The 19,823-nt window shown below is 37.0% G+C and overlaps 3 protein-coding genes across 4 annotated transcripts in view; 1 reads left to right on the top strand and 2 right to left on the bottom strand.

Annotated features, from left to right (window-relative positions):
- The window catches only part of LOC100545878 (alpha-fetoprotein), an 11,888-nt gene extending 5,077 nt beyond the window's left edge, over window positions 1–6,811 (bottom strand). The window contains exons 1-8 of one of the 2 annotated variants that reach the window (XM_031553035.2): window positions 6,678–6,811; window positions 4,761–4,821; window positions 4,392–4,527; window positions 3,236–3,438; window positions 2,554–2,701; window positions 2,209–2,306; window positions 1,458–1,587; window positions 730–944 (exon numbers count right to left, since the gene is read on the bottom strand). In XM_031553035.2, coding sequence (XP_031408895.1) covers window positions 730–944; window positions 1,458–1,587; window positions 2,209–2,306; window positions 2,554–2,701; window positions 3,236–3,438; window positions 4,392–4,523 — 926 coding nt within the window. In that variant the 5' untranslated portion in view covers window positions 4,524–4,527; window positions 4,761–4,821; window positions 6,678–6,811. Of the gene's footprint in view, window positions 1–729; window positions 945–1,457; window positions 1,588–2,208; window positions 2,307–2,553; window positions 2,702–3,235; window positions 3,439–4,391; window positions 4,528–4,760; window positions 4,822–6,251; window positions 6,337–6,677 lie in introns of those variants that run through there. The other variant, XM_085222705.1, reaches the window with a different exon arrangement.
- RASSF6 (Ras association domain family member 6) overlaps window positions 1–19,479 on the top strand; it is a 106,808-nt gene extending 87,329 nt beyond the window's left edge. The window contains exon 13 of the transcript XR_014882989.1: window positions 312–19,479. The gene's annotated coding sequence lies outside the window, so the exon portion shown is untranslated. The remainder of the gene's footprint in view (window positions 1–311) is intronic.
- The window catches only part of ALB (albumin), a 12,561-nt gene continuing 12,156 nt past the window's right edge, over window positions 19,419–19,823 (bottom strand). Inside the window, exon 15 of the mRNA XM_010709648.4 lies at window positions 19,419–19,612. The gene's annotated coding sequence lies outside the window, so the exon portion shown is untranslated. The remainder of the gene's footprint in view (window positions 19,613–19,823) is intronic.

Here is a 19,823-nt window from a genome sequence, read left to right as displayed (position 1 = left end):
GTAATGAGGAGAATTTCACAAAATCACAGCCCAGAATTCAACTTGAACAGAACATGGCTTGTTAAGCTCTTCCTATCTAAATGAAGTAATTTCCAGTAACAGAGCCACTTCTTAAAAGATCTTGAAAAGATTAGTTGTCCTGAAAGCAGTCACTCTACATAGCATTGTGCTCAATCTCTTAATCTCTTAGCTGCAGTGTTCATAAATGGAAGTGATAGGTGTTATTTGAAGTAAATTGATTATTTGTGACTTGATACTGTTTCTGTTGCAGCTTGTGGGTTTTTTGTTTGTTTGTTTTTGATTTTTTTTAGATTTGCTACAGGTAGGATCAGGGCTTCATCAGACAAAGGAACATGTCTAGAAAAGAAATGGATCAAACCTGTTGAGTCAAGACATGAGCATCATTTAGGTATGTGTTTTTATTCCCATGTAAGAGTGGATCAAAGTTAGATTTTGATCCTAAGATCAGAACTGATAGTACCTAAATTTCGCATGCATTTCTTCAGTATTCTCTGAAATTCTTGTGTCTTGTTCAGCATTTGTTCTCATTCCATACTCGCTAAGGTTGGTTTTTTATGAAGATAACCTTGTGCAGTTCCTACATGCCCACATGCTCACAGTGCAGACAAATCTGAGGCTAAATGAGCTGATCTTTGTCTTTCAAACTGCCATCTTGTAACTCAAGTAGTAGAACACAAAAATTGAAGACTGGAGGAAGATACATGTTACCTGGCTAAGTGGGTATCTTTTTCCTGAGCAAAGCGTTCACATATTCCTTTGTCTTCTATAAACTCTCTGACCTGGGGAGACAAGTTTGCAGGTTTGTCATCGTTTTCTGCATTAACAATGCATTCACTTCTTTGGAGCAATGGCTTTTCACAGCACTTTTTAATTTTACTTGATATGATGTCTTGGTTGGTGCAGACATAGTGTAGAATTTCTTCCTGAAAAGCAAACAAAGGAAGTTTAATCAGATTTTGGTCTTTATTATTATTATTTTTTTTTATTAGTATTGTTATAGGTAAAAAGCTGCTGAAGCCTTTTGCTTTCCATTTGATAGGTTCCAGATAACCACCTAAACAGAGAAGTTAGTTATCTAGCTAGGCATCACAGACAAGTAGTGAGATAGATGGGTTTGGTATGTTAGAAAAGCAGAGAGAACAAAGGAAAGGCAGATACATGTTTTGCTGAAAACTGCGCAGAAAATATATGGCTCAGCTAGGAATTGTAACAGGATTCACTAAAACAGAATTAGGCCCTTTTAGTCACAAAGTTGATTTGCTGACTTTTTTTAAGACTTCATGACAGAAAAAAGTAAACTGGGATAATCAACCATGTTTTTAGTCTGAAAAATTAAGCTCCAGAGAAAACATTACAACACAGAAGGAAAAAAATCTGAAAACAAGAAAAAAAGGCAGATAATTTCTGCAAACATACATAAATATTAAATGTTTTACCCTATCACGCATGCACTCCAGCATATCTCCACGACAGCAGTCTTTGTGCATGTTAGCAATATCGGACACAAGTTTGGTAACAGTAAAAAAATCAGCTTTAGGGAATTTCTGGCTTATTTGCACAAGTTTCCTAAAATGAAGAGAAATAGTTATTGCTAATATTCACAATGTGAGACTGTGATAGTTTTCATTACTTGTCTGTAAAGGGCTGTATGCAAACTGGTCAGAAATGGCCCGTTACTGCTGTCACTGATATTGATTAAAAAAAAATACCACTTGAAGCCAAAGGCTGAGATATTCAGAGTTATCTAGGGATCTCCAGTGAAATTTAGTGTGAGAAAACAAGGATATATGGAAGGTGAATGTGAAATTACAGTAACAATTTTGTGTCTTATGTGAGCTGAACTGTATTTGGCTCATAAACATTAAATCACCAAGAGAAAACAGTGACTGCTGTCATGCGTCAATTTGTACTAGTCCATTTGCCTTGTTAGGTGCTACAGGTGGCCTGCACAGAAAGACGATGTTGCAGTATTCACATTCATTGTATTGCGTGCAGGTGCAGATCTGCTTTCTGCTGACATATGACATCCACACTGTATTTCAAAATGTGTATGCCTAAGGGACTCTAGGGGAGCAGCCAGGAAGCCCTGTAACAGGCCGTATGTTACATCTTAACAATGAGTGTGGCCAGTCTACAGCTGAAGCAGACAAGACAAAGCCTTGTTTGGTGAGCATCAGGAAGACTCACAGAGCCTTTATGGTCCGTTCTCCAAACTTCTTCAAGATTCCACATGTGTGTTCCTGCCTCAGGCCATCTTCTCTGATGGGCTTCACCACCTTTGGGGCCTAGTAGAAAGATGATACAGACTGTGAAAATGGAAGAAAGCCAAGAAAATGCTTTGTGGTAAAAACTACTGATTTAAGTAGTTAAGTAGCATTCAAGTCGTATTTTACCCTGTCCTTAGCAGGGTGAATTCTAACATCAGATGCAGAGGCTGAAAAAGAAATAATCAATAGCTCTGCTTCGGCATTTGTTTCATTATGGGAAAGCCACTAGTCACATGCTACAAAACCAAACCTTGCTTTGTAATACCTGTCTCCGAAAGCATTCCTCCAGGTTATGAGTGGAGTCTTCAGCACTTCTGCAGCAGTCCTTCATCATCTCATCATAATGGATAGCAACAGAAAGGATTGTTGGGGCATAGAGGAAAGGATGCCTTCTGGAAACCTCATAGATAAAACTAAAACAGAGACAAATGTCTTTACTATCAGATTAAGCCCGAGACGTAGGGAGCTGCAGTGGTATTGTAGTATCTGCTGAATTATAGCTACTAAAAGCATCTGTTTTCTTGTCAAAACAACAAGCTGTATGATGCAGTGTGTCTTGGAAGAATTCTGATGAGGCTGGCATTTTTCTGGAAATTAAAGGCTGAGATCCTTCCAGTTTCTGGTCTAGAGGCAGCAGAACATCTGCTTGGCTTTTAAGGACTGAAGACAAATCCCTAGTGTTTCAGATGAGTGCTTTATTTAAACTACAATGAGATAGATCAGATTGCTTTATGTTTGGACCTATATTCAAAGTAGGCTTTGGTAGAACAGGTTTCACATGATGACAAATAGACCTGGATGGATTATTCAAATATTTCTCATTAGGAAGAAAAGAGAGGATGGCTCTACAGCAAGTCTCATTGAACTTTTTGGTTGATACTGCATTTGTGGTCTCAAGGCTCATAACCATCATATGCAGGCAACAAATCTATGAGTTATTTACTTACTATCCTGGTAATGAATGACGATGCTCTGAATAATTTTTGCAGGCAGCTTCAGCATTTGGCCTTTCAAAAGGAGAAATGAATCCTCTTGATGAATTTTTAAGGGAGAGAAAGCAATCATTTCTTTCAGGGTCCTTTTTAGCACAGCAATCAGTAAATCTAGGAAGATTGTCCTCCTGGCATATTGTATTGAGGAAGATCCTGTCCTGTGAAAAATTAGAAAAAAAGCTAATGCGTGTGAGGATTCTATTTCACCCCCGTGAGCTTTATGAGGAGACTTTTTAACCCAAAAAGCCCTAATTTGTGTAAACGTATAGTTTCTCTCTTTACTACCACTGCTTTCCCTGCAGTGTCAGAGTGACTTCTAAAATATATGTGTCAATTTCTGATACCTACTATTATGCCAAGATAGACTTTATGATGAGATAGTTTTCAAACATACTGTTCAGCTTCCACTGAACTTAAAACATTCAGACCCTCATTTCTTGATTAGAGTCAAGATGATCGTTTGATTTGTATATCTCAGTGGGATCCGTACTCTTTTCTAATTAAAATCAGATTGTATAGTGACAAGTCGCAGGTTTATGTAACAACAGTTCCCAGGTTCCTTGTTCATCAAGTAGCAATGCTCAGGTTTGCTGTCAGTCATGCTTCAGCTCGGAATTGTTTTAATTCAGGATTTGCTTCAGCCCCATATTTAATAAATAGAAGAGTTGTTACAGACTGATATCCATTTTCCATGATTCGATCTGCTGATCTGACAGTGCATTGAAGTAGACTCTGTGAATACTAGCAATGTAAGTTAATGGAGTGGAGAAAGCTCCTATGAGCATCATAATTGCTAGAAATATCTAATCTGGCTTCTACTGAGTTTTGTTATGATAACCATAAAAGCACAAGTTTACAAACATTTTAGGAGGTCAAGGATTTCAAAAGCTACTGTTATTTTCTGTGAAGGACTTTGTTATCCTTTGCTCATCTTGAGATGTCTCTTAGGTGGGAGCATGGAGAAGGAAAGAGTCAATAAGAGCAAACATTCACACACGAGTAAACCATGTCTCCTAATATCTTACTCCTGCCTGGAAAAATGCATACCAGTACCCTGAAATTATGTCACTTCTGAAAACCTCTGTTGCATTAAAAGTACAAGTTTGCTTACCAAAGGCTTCTGACAGTTTGCATTGTCTCTGTCTACATCAGTGCACCTTTTGGCAAAGTCTGTTACAGCTTCAGCCATTTTAACCACTTGGGCAAATGTGTTTCCTTGCACATACTGCGCAAACATGATCATGGCACTGTAAGAGGAATGGAGAACATTAATAATGCTTCTCTCTATCTAAAAAATAAAAATAACTGTATTACTTTTTGCATGAGACAGTAAGAGGGCTTCTATCGCCAATTTGCTCAGGCTGATGGAATAGGGAGTGTGCGACTTGCAGTGCATGCTCATCTCCAAATGACACAAAATGCCATAGGGATGTTCATAGGCAGCAAATTTGCAAGTAAATTCTTTACCCAGACAACTTACATGGCTTTAAAGTTGTTCTCTTGCAGCTGAGAAAACCGCTGGCTGATGCTGTTTTTTTCCTCTGAAAAACAAGATAATTAGTATTTGAATAGAATATGTTTCAAATGCTTCATCAAATACTTTTTTTTTTTTTTTTTTTTAATATATGGAGTTTCAGAAAAACAGAATTCAGTGCCAGTAGTACTATTACTAAGGTGGAAGGCATGAGGCAATGCTATCTATTTGACTTGAAGGTGGGAAACAATTTGTTTTTGAACTACAGTGTAATTTCCCTGCCTATTTCATGTTTCGCAGAAGGAAGTTACAATCAAATCTAGAAGGTGTTTTCAGCTATGATGGTACGCATTGCATGATTAAATAAACACCTTAGAAATCATTTTTTGACTTGTCTTAGCTACTTAAAAGTGTACTTGATGATCATTTGGCTGCCGGTGAAAGCTTCCCTGTGTAGTAAATTGAAGGCTACCTTGGGAAACAAAGCTCCACAAAAAATCACAGAACTTCATCTTTCTCTATTAACTAGCCCTATCCGATTTATCTGTGTCCAATTTATCTGAAGATTGTATGCAAATATTTTCCTTTGCCAGCGGATCTTTTATTAATGGCCAAGCCTAAATCCTATTGTTTCTTGAGTTTCTTGTTTCTTAGAGAATACTTTCAGACACTAATTTTGAAATTAGGAGTATCTTCCCTAATCAGGACGGTTCTATCTCACACCCATGTCAGTAGTTCTGAGAGTAGTATAAAAGAATCAGGCAAAATTAAGAGTTAACCCAGTTTCCCTAAGTAATGAGGAAATGTCAGTTGGGATGATGATTAAAGATAAATAAGAAAAACAGCAGTTGTTAGTGCATTTGAAAGTTCTAAAGATGAGAACACTTGACCAATGATAGAAATATATAATGTGAAAGACTCATCAGACATGCACACTGTGGGAGGATTTCAGTTTTCTCTTTTTTGGGACTTAAAACTTAGTGCCAAATGCAGTCATCATAGGCTCCTTTAGTGGTTAGTGGAAAGTAAGACTTCTCCAAAGAATGATAAAGAGCAATTTCAGAGCTCTAAAGAGCTACACTGAATAACTAGCTGGATGTAGCATTCTTTCTTTTACTTCACTATCTTTCTCCCATGGGCTATGTATGGATGCTAGAACAACTGCAGTCTTTGATTCAACAAGTTTTGGAGTACCTGAAATTTAGTGGAATAACCACACTCCTATAGATTAAATTACCCTTTAGTGCGCATCCTCTCTGCATGGACCAGGCTGTATCACACAGCTCATGGACTCTCAAGACATTAGGAAGTGATATGTCTAAGGGTGATCAAAAGACTGGAATTATACAGCTACAGTTCTGTTGTGTATCTTTCACTTACAAGAAAACTAGTGTAGAACTAGCAGTGATAAAACAATACTAAATAACCATACATGCTAAGATGCAGTCATCAGTATTATATGAAAGAACAGAATAAAAACACGAGATATATTCTTACCTGTGTCCCGATAACTTCTAGGCAGGGCTCTGACTATAGTAAAGCTTACTAATAAAATAATATAAATTACTGTTCTCCAGTTCATAATGTCAGCCTTTGGCAGGGACGGAGATAGGTTTACTTTATCTCTGAAAATCAGAAAGACTTAAGGCAAACGACATATATACTCTACCAAACAATTTCTGGTTAATCAAAACCCTTTTAGTGTCACATATAAAATTAGCCCTTGAAGAATATTCCCACAATAATTAAACATGCCATTATTTGCTCAGTGTGATGAACTCATCAACTTGTTGCAAAGAAATGACTTTGTAGATTCTTTTTTCCTTGAAATTTAGGTAGACATTTTTAACTTATCACACTTCAAACAAGAAGTTTAAACATTCTCTGTGCTTTTTATCATAAATGTAGATCTCTTCTACTTACAGATTTGTTCAAAGGTGATTGCTGTGCAGAAGGCTCCTTCCTAACATGTTGTTGACCAAAGGATTCCAAGTTCATCTGTTACCCTGAGATTTTTGCACTCTTTCTTGCTGAAAAAGCCATCTTTTGCTCCCTTAGTCCAAGGTGTCATGGTGAAAAAGCTGAATTAAGTACCCTATACGATATATTTGAAACATTAACAATTAGCATAAAAATGCATCTGAAGTCTTCAAACTTCAGAAAACTTCAAAACTCAAAAATCAACTTGAAAACTGAAGAAGGAAGGGGGAAAAAGATGTTTGACTTATTTAAAATATTTTTTTAAAAGTATGCTATAGCACAATTGTGACCAAAATGGTCAATTTTTTGAGACAGCATGGCTTAAGAGAGCCATGGATATTTGTAACTAAGGGATGAGTGGACAAGTATATGTATATTCAGTTTGAGAGAGAAAAAAAAGAGGTAGAACTTTTTATTTCTTTAGTGAGAAATTGGCAATATTCTTTGTTTCATTCTGAAGAAGGATGATGAGACTTTTTGATCACACATGAGACAGTATAAAAAGGAAAAAGGATTGAGTGAAGGTGGAAGCATGGAGGCAGTGTGGAGACTGCCTGGTGCAGTTCCAGATCAGTTTCCTCAGAAGCAGCAGAAAGACATACAGACTAATCCCCTTATTTTTATGATAGTACTCAAATGCAATCATGTTACGGAAAGCTATAAAAATAAGGGCAGAGGAGGTGTATTTGCTTGAAGAAAGGATTCAGAAGCAGCTGAGACACTGATGCTAGAGGCTTTTTATAGCAGGTTTATAGAGTGTGAGAGTTTATTGATGTGTAATGTGCCATCCTAATTATTTCAGAAAGCCATACGTGGCTGCTGAAGAGCTTAACTCAATGTCTCCTCTGCCCTTCACCATGCTTATTAAGACAGTCAAATACTTTTCACTTGTATTTGAAAATATTTGCTGCTATGAGGATGGCAATCTACCTATTTGCAGTGAACATTCTCTTATCTGCAGAAGGGAAATGTACATATATAGTATTTAACTAGAACAAATGAAAGAATTGTGAGTTCTTGTTTTTCAAACCTTGCTGACCGAATCAGTCTTAGACCTGTGGAGACCACAGCTGTTTCCAGGCCTTCTTAGAAACTGTCTTTCAAGGGAGAGCTAAAAGCAGCTGATTGCTGTTAGGGTGTGTGGAGTTGTGAATTGCCATAAGCTGGTTGTGGCTGTGTGGAGGGGAGAAGCATTCTCAATAGACTGCTGAAATTCCTAAGTATTTCTTATGCAGTAAAGTTTTTTGTCTTTATGTTGTCGCAACCAAAGAGGGGAGCTGGTTCTTCCTCATTGTTCCTCTTTGGTTTTTGTTAGCTTTAGAGGAAGGTTTCTGTGTTTTTGATTGGTTTCCATTCATGATAGAATTGAGTCATTGATTAGCAATTCCTAATTAAGCCACTGAAAAGCGAGTGTGTCTCCCCAGTTCAGACACTTAGTTTTTGCTTTTACTAGTGAGACCAGAATTTGTGATTTTAACTTTCACTTGTGTTAGCTACTTCATGATTGTATCAATTCTCTTTCTTGGAAGTCAACCTTGGTGCTTTCTGGTAATTTAAGTAATGCTTGTGAAGGATTCAATTATATTCTTGCATTATGCGCTTGGAGAGTAGTAGTCTTACAAAATCCTGAAAATTCATTCTGAAATGAATGATATTCATAGGAAGCTTGTATACCTGGAAGAATTGAGCTTCTCAAGTAGTGAGGTAGTTTGTCTTTACAAAATCCTAAACTGCTTTGATATTTGGAATTCTTTTCCTTGTAAATAGTTTCCAGTTTCCGTGCTGTCTAGTGTTCATACTGAAACTTTCCAAATTCTTTTGTAAAGAAGAGATCATTCATATTTTTAAAATGTAATGTCAAAAAAAGGAAGCTGACTAGGTTTTATCTGATCAAATTTTCTGGAATGGGTCTTGTTTGGATATTGAGTTTTACTGCCTGCAGAAAATAAGCTAAAGCAACAGTTATGAAATTGAATTTTTTTTATTCCCCCTCACCACTTCATTTTCAGTGCTAGTGTCTGTTGAACATCTACATCTGCACAGGCCTTGTCTGTTCCTTAGGTAATTAGTTTCTTGGCCCAGGGATCCTAGGTTTGTGTTTCAATCATGAAGTCTCCCCTATTAGACTTATTGCTCTACTGACTGGTAAGACTGCCATGTTCTGTGTTCAGTGAGGTTTTATATATTCTTTGTCTCATGTGCTACTTTATTCATTTCAAGAAAAAGAGAGAAAAAATTAAAAACAATAATTAGAGAATGGAACTTGGCCACTCAAGTGGTCAGCACCTTGCTGTTGTAATACTTCACTGCCTTCCTGTCAATAGCTACATCAAACAACATGAACAAATAAATACATGTGAATTCATGTGCGTGTAGGTGCGTATACATTAAAAAAAATGTATCTATTTCTTCTAACTCTTCATCAAATTTGAAAAAGTGAGGTGGTCACAAATTTCCCTTGGTAAACCTCATTGGTAGGGAGTTTAATTCTCTATTTTTAAATAAAAAGAATCCAGATGCTGTAGACATTGGGTAATGTGTGAGGAAACAGCCTGTGTAGTCTACAGGGCATGTGATACTATAAATGCTTTGATTGCTCTGTCTATAATGACTTGAGTTGTGGGCCCTTGTTGATCAAGAGATACACATGATGTGATGCAGCTTGGGCTTATTTATCTGCTGGGCATGTCTGTACACAGCAGTAGGACAGTTGCTGTTAGGATAGTTCGTTGCAGCTGTTTTGCCCTACCAACAGTACATGATGACTTTTTGGAAACGGAGGATAATTCCTTGCTTTGAAGGGCAAGTATTTGTAATGATTGGATTTAAAAAGGGTGAAAATATAGTTTTCTACACAGAGAACTGCAAACAAAGAAAAATGGGTTCACTTCTGTAGTGTTTTTGTTTGTTTTTTTTAATTGAAAACCCTAATCCTTTTCCCTTCCCATCTTCTACTAATGAGTTTGTGGTTGAACATGTAGAATTTTCAGTTGAAAGTCAAAACCAATTCAGCTTTTAATCCATACTCTTCTGTTAGTTAGCTGCAGATTCACTAAGAAAATATGATTCCTAAAACATGTTTGAGTTTTTCCTGCAAATATTTAGCTCGAAACTTCACAGCAGTTTTCTATCCTTTCACTGTCTTGATGCACATGCATGAATAGCATTCAAAGTGGTCTGAACTGGCATTGTGCTCAGCTCTTCTTGCTAAAGCATACTGAATTTACTTTGAATATCATGGCAGTATTGGCCTAACCCAAACTAATTCGCATGAGAAAGCATGTTGCCACTTGAGGACTGCCAAAGTAGACAGGTTTCATAATTGGTTTTTAGGGTCTACTTTGAAGCTTACTGAAGAGGGTGAAAGGTTTTCCTGCAGGATGACTTGTGACGCAGAGACAACTTACACTCACTGCTGTATCTGTGCCTCGAACATTAAGGCATTCATGGGACACTTGGAACATGGAACTTTTTACTTGTATATTCAGTACATCTTTTCTGTTGCACATAGCAAACCTGGAAGCAGAACTTGGGAGGAAACCCAAGTTATTAACTTCATTGTTACAAATGATTTAATAGATTATTTGGCAGTGCTAAGAATTCTTATGATAAAGAATTACTTTTTTCACTCCATGAATGTGGCTAATTGTATCAATCATTTTTGAACTTGTTTCACCTGAATGATTTCCTGTATTGGTATGTTTTGGCAAAAGTACTTGTCATTTGCCTAGTTAAGAGGATTCTGTTCAAATTCCCTTAATTTTAGGGAATGAAAAGATTAATATGTAATATCTAGCTTCTCCACGTTTTTAGTCACACTTAGGTATTTTGTGTGGTCCCTTGTCTAGACATGATTTGGCAGTTTCCCCTTGAGAAGCATTCACCCTCTGGTTGTATCAGCATGTCAGCACAGGAGACAGGATAACCTTGCAGTATGGGTGTAAGCATGCCCAAGCCACGCACACCTACTTCCTGCCGTAAGTTGGCAAAGGTCTTTTCTGTCCTTTGGTTCTTTTGAGTCACTTGGCTGGGAATGAAACAACTTTCCTCACCGCTTTTCTTGGCAGTGCTTCTCTCTATGCCCTTTGTCTCTGAGCTTGTGTGGACACATTTTGCTGTGTGTTGTCAGAGTGGTGTGTTGGTGGAAAGTGCACTGGGTGCTTTAATGGTCCCAATGTTTGGAATCAATTGACATGTTTCAGGAGCACTTGTTTATGTGTGTGTCTATACTGGAGCTCTCTTAGCATGTCTACACATGAGGAGGCTTAACTTTTCTTCTGTTTCTTTGACCCCAGTAAAATTTTGTGGTATACTTAAAAGCAAAACAAGAAGGAACAAAGCCTGTAAACAAGAAGACAAATTAATACATTCACAACTATTATATATTCATCAGCTTCAGCTTTTCCCATTTTTGCTGCAACACTGATAGGACGTTTAAGGAAGACTTGTAGCCTTCCAGTGTAACTCTAAGCCTTCCAATATCATGTGACTCCCAGAGTGATAGAACCACCTAGTTTTCTCAAAGAGGTTTAGTCAGTAGCTGTCATGGTCACCTCATCGTCCTAACACTTGTGATAGTATTTTTACATGGACAAGTATTTATCAGCAACCTACACTTGAGGGAATTATTTAATGAGCTTCTGAGGAGAGATCTGGGTTTCATCCATATTGGGGGTGGTTCCCTCAGCTTCAGTTCTGTGAAGCTGTACTGTTCTCCCAGGGATGCTGCAAGCAGCAAGAGGAAAAAACAACCATACTATCATTGGTGTCTGCACTGTTCCTACTTTCTCCACACAGCAGATTATCAACCTTTTACTTGAATCTTTCAAGGTATAGAATTTCAAGTTTCCATCTAAAATGATCTTTGATCAGCTCTGTGATATAATGACTGAGTAGTGCTCTGCCAATTTTACTATTCCCTTAATTCTTCCCTTCCATGTCATTCTAGGACCATGTCAACAATAAAATACACATTTTCTGGAGAATGCAAAAGAAATAATCAAATAAATAGATGATTTAACAATCACCTCAGAGAGCATCTCTTTAATAGCAATATTTCTTGATAGCAAAAAGAGGATGCATATATTGAACTGTATTGATTTGTTTATTCAGGAGTTTTGTTATAAGATCAGGAGGATTGAGGAGAGGCTCTCACTTTTTCATACTGCAGCAAAGGTTTGTCAATTTGTTATTACACTAAGGAGGAGAGGAGAAGCAATCATTGCTAACGGGTGGATTGTGGTTGTCAGGATTGGGAACTACAGCCCAATGTTTAGTGTGAAAGATTTAGATGTGTGCTGTTTCTGTTGAGATTGCTGACTATCTGTTTGTTAGCAGCACAAATGTCTTATACTGGAAAGCAAAGCCTATATGCTAGCCAAGTATGAGAGCATAAGACAAACCTCCAGCATCTGGAAGGGAAGAGGTGATGGTTTGATGGCTGGGCTAGATGATCCTAGTGGTCTTTTCCAACCTTCATGATTCCATGATTCTGAGTAAGATATTCTTCAAGTTAATGTCCTGTTCTTTCACCACCTCCCCGTCCTGTTCTTTCCCTGATTTCCTAAGCTCCTACTTTTAACTGTTTTCCACATTCCACAGAGACTGGCTACAGCTGAACACAACAGAGTACAAAGGGTGACATTTACAACTTGTCCTTGTCTTTATCTGGCACCTGTAGGCGTGATGGTCTAGCCAAGTGAAACACTGATGGTGAATGTCAAAACACGCTATTTTAACAACACACAGTCTCTGTTATCTTAATACAACACAAACTTTGGTTGCAGTGACCTGCTTACACAGCATTTTTGTCTATAGTGGGGAACTTGCTTGCAGGTAACAAAGCAAAATGCAGTTTAGAGAAGGTAACAATTAATTCTTGTAGGCCCTTCTGCAAAGGACACTGCTCCCCAGATATTGAGTCTTGTGCAGCTCATTCTGGACCTACCAAAGTTTTAAGTTTTGGAGTATAAATTCTCTATCAACTCCTTCTCAGTGTCTGACTTTGCCTATCTGAGGTTTTTCTTCTGGTTGAGTCATCTTACTGCTGTGTTTTATTGTTTGTTTTTTTTTTAATATGGCATGGCAGTTAGCTAGCGTAGCGCTTTGCCAGAGAAGACCCATTAGTATCTGGCATAGTAAAGGCCAGGCAAGATGTTCAAGGTATCTCAAATAGCATTGGATGCCACCTTCTAGGCAGCTAAATCTTAGCTGTAGGTGCTGCAGGTCTGAAAGATGAGACAAACAGATCAGTATAGGATGCCCTAGACTTCTAGAGACTTCATATATTTGCATCTGCTAATGGCCCAAATTAATTGTGGAAGTCATTGTTTAGTCTGTATGGTGTTCAGCCCCAAATGAGAATCAGCATTCCATATTTAATAAAATATTTCTAAACATATAAAGAAACATATAATACAAATGAAGATTGCCAAAGATTTCAAGTTTACATTGGAGAAATCCTTGCTCGTTTTTCTCCTCTCTGTGCCTTCTTAAATGCAAAGATTCTAGAGAGTTAATTTTCCTGAGAAAATAAAATAAAGGAAGGTAGAGAAAGTAAGAGCCTTAGAAAATACTGAAAGCTGAAATTATGCAAGCTGTTTCTGAAGAATGTACTTCTAAATTATTCTGAATGAAAAATTAATCTTATTTGACAAAGATGGGCAAAAGACTCTAAGGTCTGAAATGTCTAGGCAGCTTTTCCTAAGCAAGTACCAATATTTCTTCAAAATATTCTATTCTGACTAAGTAATACTTGTTCAGTGCAACACAAACAATGTTCTTACTCTTCTGGGCATAAGGTTTTGTTGTTCTGGTCTTCCTTTATCTGTACACTGAGCTCTGGACTCTAGTATTTTCAACTGAAAATTTCCCTGGGATTTTGAAAATCGCAAAAAACTGGTTTGTTTCAGGGTCAGCCTTACCACTGCAGTCAGTCACTGCACTGTATGGTATGATTCATGAAATTTTCTTACTGATACCTCTTATGCAAGAAAATGGTGGGATACAAGAACAGATGTAATGAGAAGGCAGAACACTGGAATGATGGGGCAGTACAGGAAGGCTTATGAACAATTCTGTGAACTCAGTTTTTTGTCAAGTGTGCATGTGTATACAAATCCATAGCTTGTTTAACATCAGGGAGGGACAGTTTTTCAGTGACTGCTATTTGTCAGTCTGGGTTGGCTGAAAATATAAACTTAATTTCGTATTCAGTTCATACGAGTGGCTTAGAACACTCACGTCTCCCACTGTTCTTTTGGGGTTATGCTACACATGCTGGGTTTCAGTTTATAAACATGCCAGTGTAGCTCCATATCCTTAAGGCCTTCCCTTGGTTTACTGAGCTCTCTGGTGACCCCCACTGTGTGTGTATTTGTCTGGGAATATTCAAGCCCACCCTCAATATTTTTCTAATTCAGCTGTAGAAAATAACTGGTTAAGGTCAGCAAGTACTATCTGTGGACATTGACTTTTCTATATACACATCGCCCACACACCTGTTTCAGCCACTAGTAAACTGACACATCCACTGTCTATTAGGAAAACTTGGGCTTCTCATTTTGTAGGTCTTGAAAATGAAGCAACTAAATTAGATTCTAGTTCCATTTAATAGAAATTACCAACATAAGACTTCAGTAAGAGAAAGGATTCATTGGAACTTTCAATTTGTCCTTCTTGGAAATCAGTGTATTCTAAAAGACAGATCTTTGTTTGCAGGGACATGTGTCTAGATGTAAATTTGAACTCCTTTATCTAGCAGTCATATAAAAACATATGACACATAAAATGGCATTATTAGAAATTCTTAGCTGAAGAGCTCCAGAGAAAAATGACTAGTAGAATGATATTTGGTGATTTTGTTGATTTCTCTAACCTGTTAATTTTTTACTTTACTTCAGAGGGCATTTTGGCTTAGAAACAGCGAATGTTACATTCAAAATAAACATTCTTACATTTCACTGTGATCTGTTTCATTCTGTTTCATTTTTGAAGAGATATCAGATTCTTTAAAGTAGTACTGTTTCCTCCTGTTAAGAAATAAATAGATAAAAAGCTAAAATAGATAAAGCATTTAGTTCATATAGTATATTGTATATATTTAGGTTGAAAATAAGGCTATTTTACTTCATATTCATTATAAGATTATCCAAAAGAAACACCAACCAGTTACTGACACAGTTGCAAATCTTGTAAGGTCAAAAAGGAGCAATGCCACTTATGATTTTGTGTAGACCATGATGGGGAGCTTGGAAACAAAGAAGATGGGAAGCAATAAAATATCTTACATGTTGTTATCAACGATCAGTAGAATCATAGAATCGTTAAGATTGGAAAAGACCTCTGAGATAATCCTGTCCAATCCCAACCCATCCCCACCATGCTCACTGACTATGTCCCTCAGTGCCTCATCTCCATGTGTCTTGAGCACTTCCAGGGATGATGACCACATTGCTCCCCTGGGCAGCCCGTGCCAATAATTCAGTTAACCACACAAACGTACATTTCCATTAGCCATGAATGACACTTCTAAACTGCAGTCACTTTTGCTGAAAGGAAATGTGACAAAGTTACATACTGGGTTTATGATTTTGACCAGGCTACTTTGAAAGCAACTTGCAAATTCAGATTTTTGCTTTGTCCTGGTACCTGGGTCCATTAAGATGTGGCTTACAAGTCTGCCTTTAAAATATAACTTGATATGACCTTTGAACTGTGTGTATTTTCATACTAGTACTACTGACATGCAGTTTTATGCTGGTTGAAATCCAGTTTACTAGTCCTGGTTGCAGAAAAAAATATTTTCAGGTCTTTGGATATAGACAAAGCATGAGTTAGTAACTATAAATAAATAAAGTCACTTAGCATTGATTACCTATACTTCTTCATAGTTGACCCAAAAAGTACGTTCAAAGTAGAAAAGTCAAGCACTATTCTTAGTAAGAGGTAACAGAACAACCCTAGGGCAAAAAGATTATAAAGATTTGTATCAAGATGTTAGAGGAATTTCTTGTGTACCATAAAAAGCACCTACACTTTGCACATTTTTTGCTGTCATAAATGTTTTCTGATATGTATATGAGAGCATGAAAACAGTAGGGTGACCAAGAGAAATTTTTTGAAAATCTAGAAATGTGCCCTGGTCCAAAGCTACTACCCATTGCAAAGCCTTGGATACACTCTACTGCACTATATTACACTATACTTAATAGGGCTGAGTGCTGCAAGATCAGCATCATAAGCTGCCGTGGTGGGTTAGAAGATCATTCTTGCTTTTTGATTATTCTTCTGTTTTCCTTGTCATGACCTTGATAAAACTTTTCTCAAAAATCAATATGATCTAGAATGCTCCAGTGAAAGTTGAAGCATGCATTAAAGGACTTTGCAAATATTAAAGCTGGAGCCCACGGTCTTCCAAGAGACACTCCAGAATCACGATACTAATACTAGTTCTCAAACACTGAGACTGAATGCAGAGCAGCTGGGGCTAAGAGGAGGAGGCATTCCATCAACCTCAGATGAACTGTGAGAAATCAAGCCCTAGCAGGGAAATGCCTTGGCCAAGAGATGACAACATCTTATAGGGGTGCCTTTAAAAAGTGAGTGCCAGTAGGAAGTGTTATAAAAGACAACTGTCAATTTATGATTTAGGGTGTGGTATAGGTATGGACAGGAGGAAATGGCTGAATAATTCAGAGATGAAGAAAATGAGGAGTTTTTGGGCACCTGGGAGCCTGATGAATGCAGGTGACATGCAGTCAGCTGAAGGAATTAAAGACTGAAGGAGAAGGCAGAAGGAAATGGATATAGTCTCTTATCGTAGAACAGAAGATGAAAGACTTTCTTTCTTAACCACCAGAAGAGTATAGTTTCCAACTTCTGGATCTTGTTGTTACTCTGAAATCTTTGGAAAACTTGAAGATCTTCTTTGCGCTGCAATGGTAGGTTGTCTTAGCATGTGAAATTTAAACATTGTAAATAATTCAGAAGAGGTTTCTGTTAATTATTGTTAATGGATGATGATCTCTAAACAGTTTTCCATGTAATGGATTTTGCTATCAGATTTTCTCAAAAGAAAACTTGATTTGAAGGAATAGTCATCATGAGTATTAGAGGTTGAATGGTGATGGCTTTACTAATCTTTATAGATGGTGTATGAAAAAGAGAGATGAGCTATAAAAAAGTGAAAATGGTGAAAGTAAGAATTAGCCTGTGTTTTATTGAGGGTTTACAGTACATCACAAACTACAACTATGTATCACTTTACTATACTGTGCTATAATAGGAAGATTAAGCAAATGGGGCATAGGAACAGGAGCAGACTGCAAGATGTGTAATTCCCTAATTCCCTGTATTACTTGTTTCTGCAAAGGTCACGTTCTTTTAGATTCTTGTGTATTACCACAGTATCATGTTCCTTCCTAGTACACCATTATTTATTTATTTATTTATTTATTTTTAATCTAGACAGACATAACAGACATTAGCTTCTCCAGGGCACATCAAGTGCACATCAGCAAAACTGCATGAGAATTGTTACATTTTTTAAATTACAAGAGATGCATGCTCACAACGGTGCTCAGGCTGATACGGCATGATATTGCAGACTCAGTGTCCATAGGTGAGGAGATAGGCCTTCTAAAACTCTCTTATGGCCTACAAGTTGCTGTGTTTATTTGTTTTGGTTTGTTTGTTTGTTTTGTTTTCCATTGAGCATTCAGGAATACTTGTGTAGTTTTCAAGGAAGAGGAATATCAGAGTAGCAAGGCTGTTGAGATAACCTAACAAAATCTGCTGCATAAAAATGAGTCACAGGTGTTGTGTTGAGAGTTATGATAATAGTTGGCCCTTCTGAAACTTGAAGTCATAGTTCAGGTTTGGTTCCAGAAACTTATGTGTTCCAGATGATCGAGGAGGTTTCTCAACCTCTTTATGAGACACTTAGGCCATTAAAGAATATTTTTGTATCAGTCTGGTATTAGAGCTGCATCTGTGCTTGATTCCTCTGCCTTCTACACTCAGACTTTAACAGGGAAAAACGATAGACAAAAATATGTCACTTGTGGGAAACCACAGTCCAAAAGAATTATTGTGTAAGCTCAGTTTCATTATATTCCATGAATAAAGGAAAACTACTCAGCATGGGAGCAAAAGCTGTTAAGAAATAATTTTTAAGCCCATCAACACATCTGTGTTACTCTCTCTCTGTATACTGAAAGATGCTTTAACATACAAAAGAGAAATTGATGAATTCCCATAAATTGTGAAAACTACAGGCAGAGGTCAATCCAACCTTTCACATATATATTTTTATATGTTTATCTTTGTTATCTTGACATAGCTCTTTTCAGTATTGATAAACGCACCTGGGAAGTCACATATACAAATGCAGTATCTCTCTGGAGCCAGCAAAACTGCCAAAGCATTAACTAAAAAAACATTCTTCATTACTAAATCTTATAGATTTATTAAGTTGCTTTGCTTTTGAAATGATTGTAGTAGCTGAAAAGACCTACTAGATATAGCTGTGAGCTAACCAGCACATATAAGAACAGGATGTGATACGGTCAGAGTTTTGGCAAAGACTGGGAATCTATTGAGAAATCTCTTGATAGTCTCATGGAGCTAGAGCTGATTTCTTTCCTTCAGAATCCTAGCTGGATTCTTTTTTATACAAGCTTAACTTGTTCTAGTTAACTACAGCTATGCTGTCCTAGAGCAGGTTCCTCTCAATAGCAGTGAGAGACTCAGATTTTTGGATGGTGAATTAGATAACAAGAATGGCCTTTATAATGACTATGCTCCCTTACACAAGCAGGGAATGATGAAGGAAAAAGTGCTTAACTGCAGCTGGTGAATGATTCTTGCTCAGATTTGCTAAACATTCCATCTCTTGAGATATTTGTGAATACCCTCAGGTCATATAAGTTATTCAAAAACAATGTGTGAGTATGACTGATTAATTGAAAGTGCGAGCCTTCTATGATTCTGGAGAAGACTGTTGGTTTGTGAACTAGAGTCACGATATTTCAAGGCCAATGTAACTGTCTGTACACAATGCTTTATTATGTGAGGGATCAAAGCAAAAACAATCCCACCATCCCACATTTAAGTGTAGAAGATTTGCGTTTTTTTTGGATGTTTGTGGACTGAAACTAAGTATGTGATAGAAAATCATGGTGCTTTAGTGACATGGAACCCCAACATTTCTCTGTTAGGAACTTCCTGCAGTGAAGGACGTTATTTTGATTGTTGGCTTCTCAAAATGCATCTCTAAAGTCAAAATCTATTTTGAAAAGAATTGAAGGCATAAACAGAAGTGTCTAAAAGTAGCTCACTCTGCAGCTCTTTGCAAGCAAGGAGATGCTTGGTGTATATATGCATTATTATTTTTTTTCAAGTGAATACTGCTAACCATCTCAGAGTGAACTGTTCTTTTGAACATTCTCTTACCATGTAATAACCACTGAAATGAAAAGTAAAATATTCCTGTAATTGAGTCAAAGGATTAAGGTCTAGTAAATATCACACCACCTTTCATATTATTGGATTTGTGTGATGTGAGTACTTTACAAGAGAAAACAATAGAACACCTGTTCATATATACAGCTGTAGCAACCATCTTGTGTAAGGAGTGCTGTCATTCTTTGCTTTTGAGTAGTTACCAGCAGACCGAGACAAATGCAGATTTAAAAGGCTTTTATTTATTATTCTATTTTTTTTTTTTTTTTGCAAGTAATAGAATTGAAAAGTTTCTGGAAAAGCATATTGTTTGACAAAACACTGAAGATTTACGAAACCATGATTCAATAACAAGGGAAAAAAGGTAATGGGCAGGAGAAGCATTTTATCTTTGTATTTTCTTCACTGGCAACAACCTAGATGAGATTTGGGAGGGCAGAGAAGGGAAGAGAAGGAAGAAAAAAAAAAAAAAGGGTTATTTTGTAAACCAATAGCATTCTAGTAATATTTCAACTCTTCATATGATGGTGAAATGGAAGCTAGATAAATTAAAAAAAAAAAAAAAAAAGTATCATTTAAATTTGAAGCAGTTAAATAGGTGAAAAAGGATGAGGAGAAAGAGATAGA

The sequence above is a fragment of the Meleagris gallopavo genome, chromosome 4 (assembly GCF_905368555.1).
Source record: "Meleagris gallopavo chromosome 4, MGAL_WU_HG_1.1, whole genome shotgun sequence".
Classification (NCBI taxonomy): Eukaryota; Metazoa; Chordata; class Aves; order Galliformes; family Phasianidae; genus Meleagris; species Meleagris gallopavo.
The sequence above is the reverse complement of the archived record's forward strand: the minus strand, read 5'-3'. Positions and strand labels throughout refer to the sequence as shown.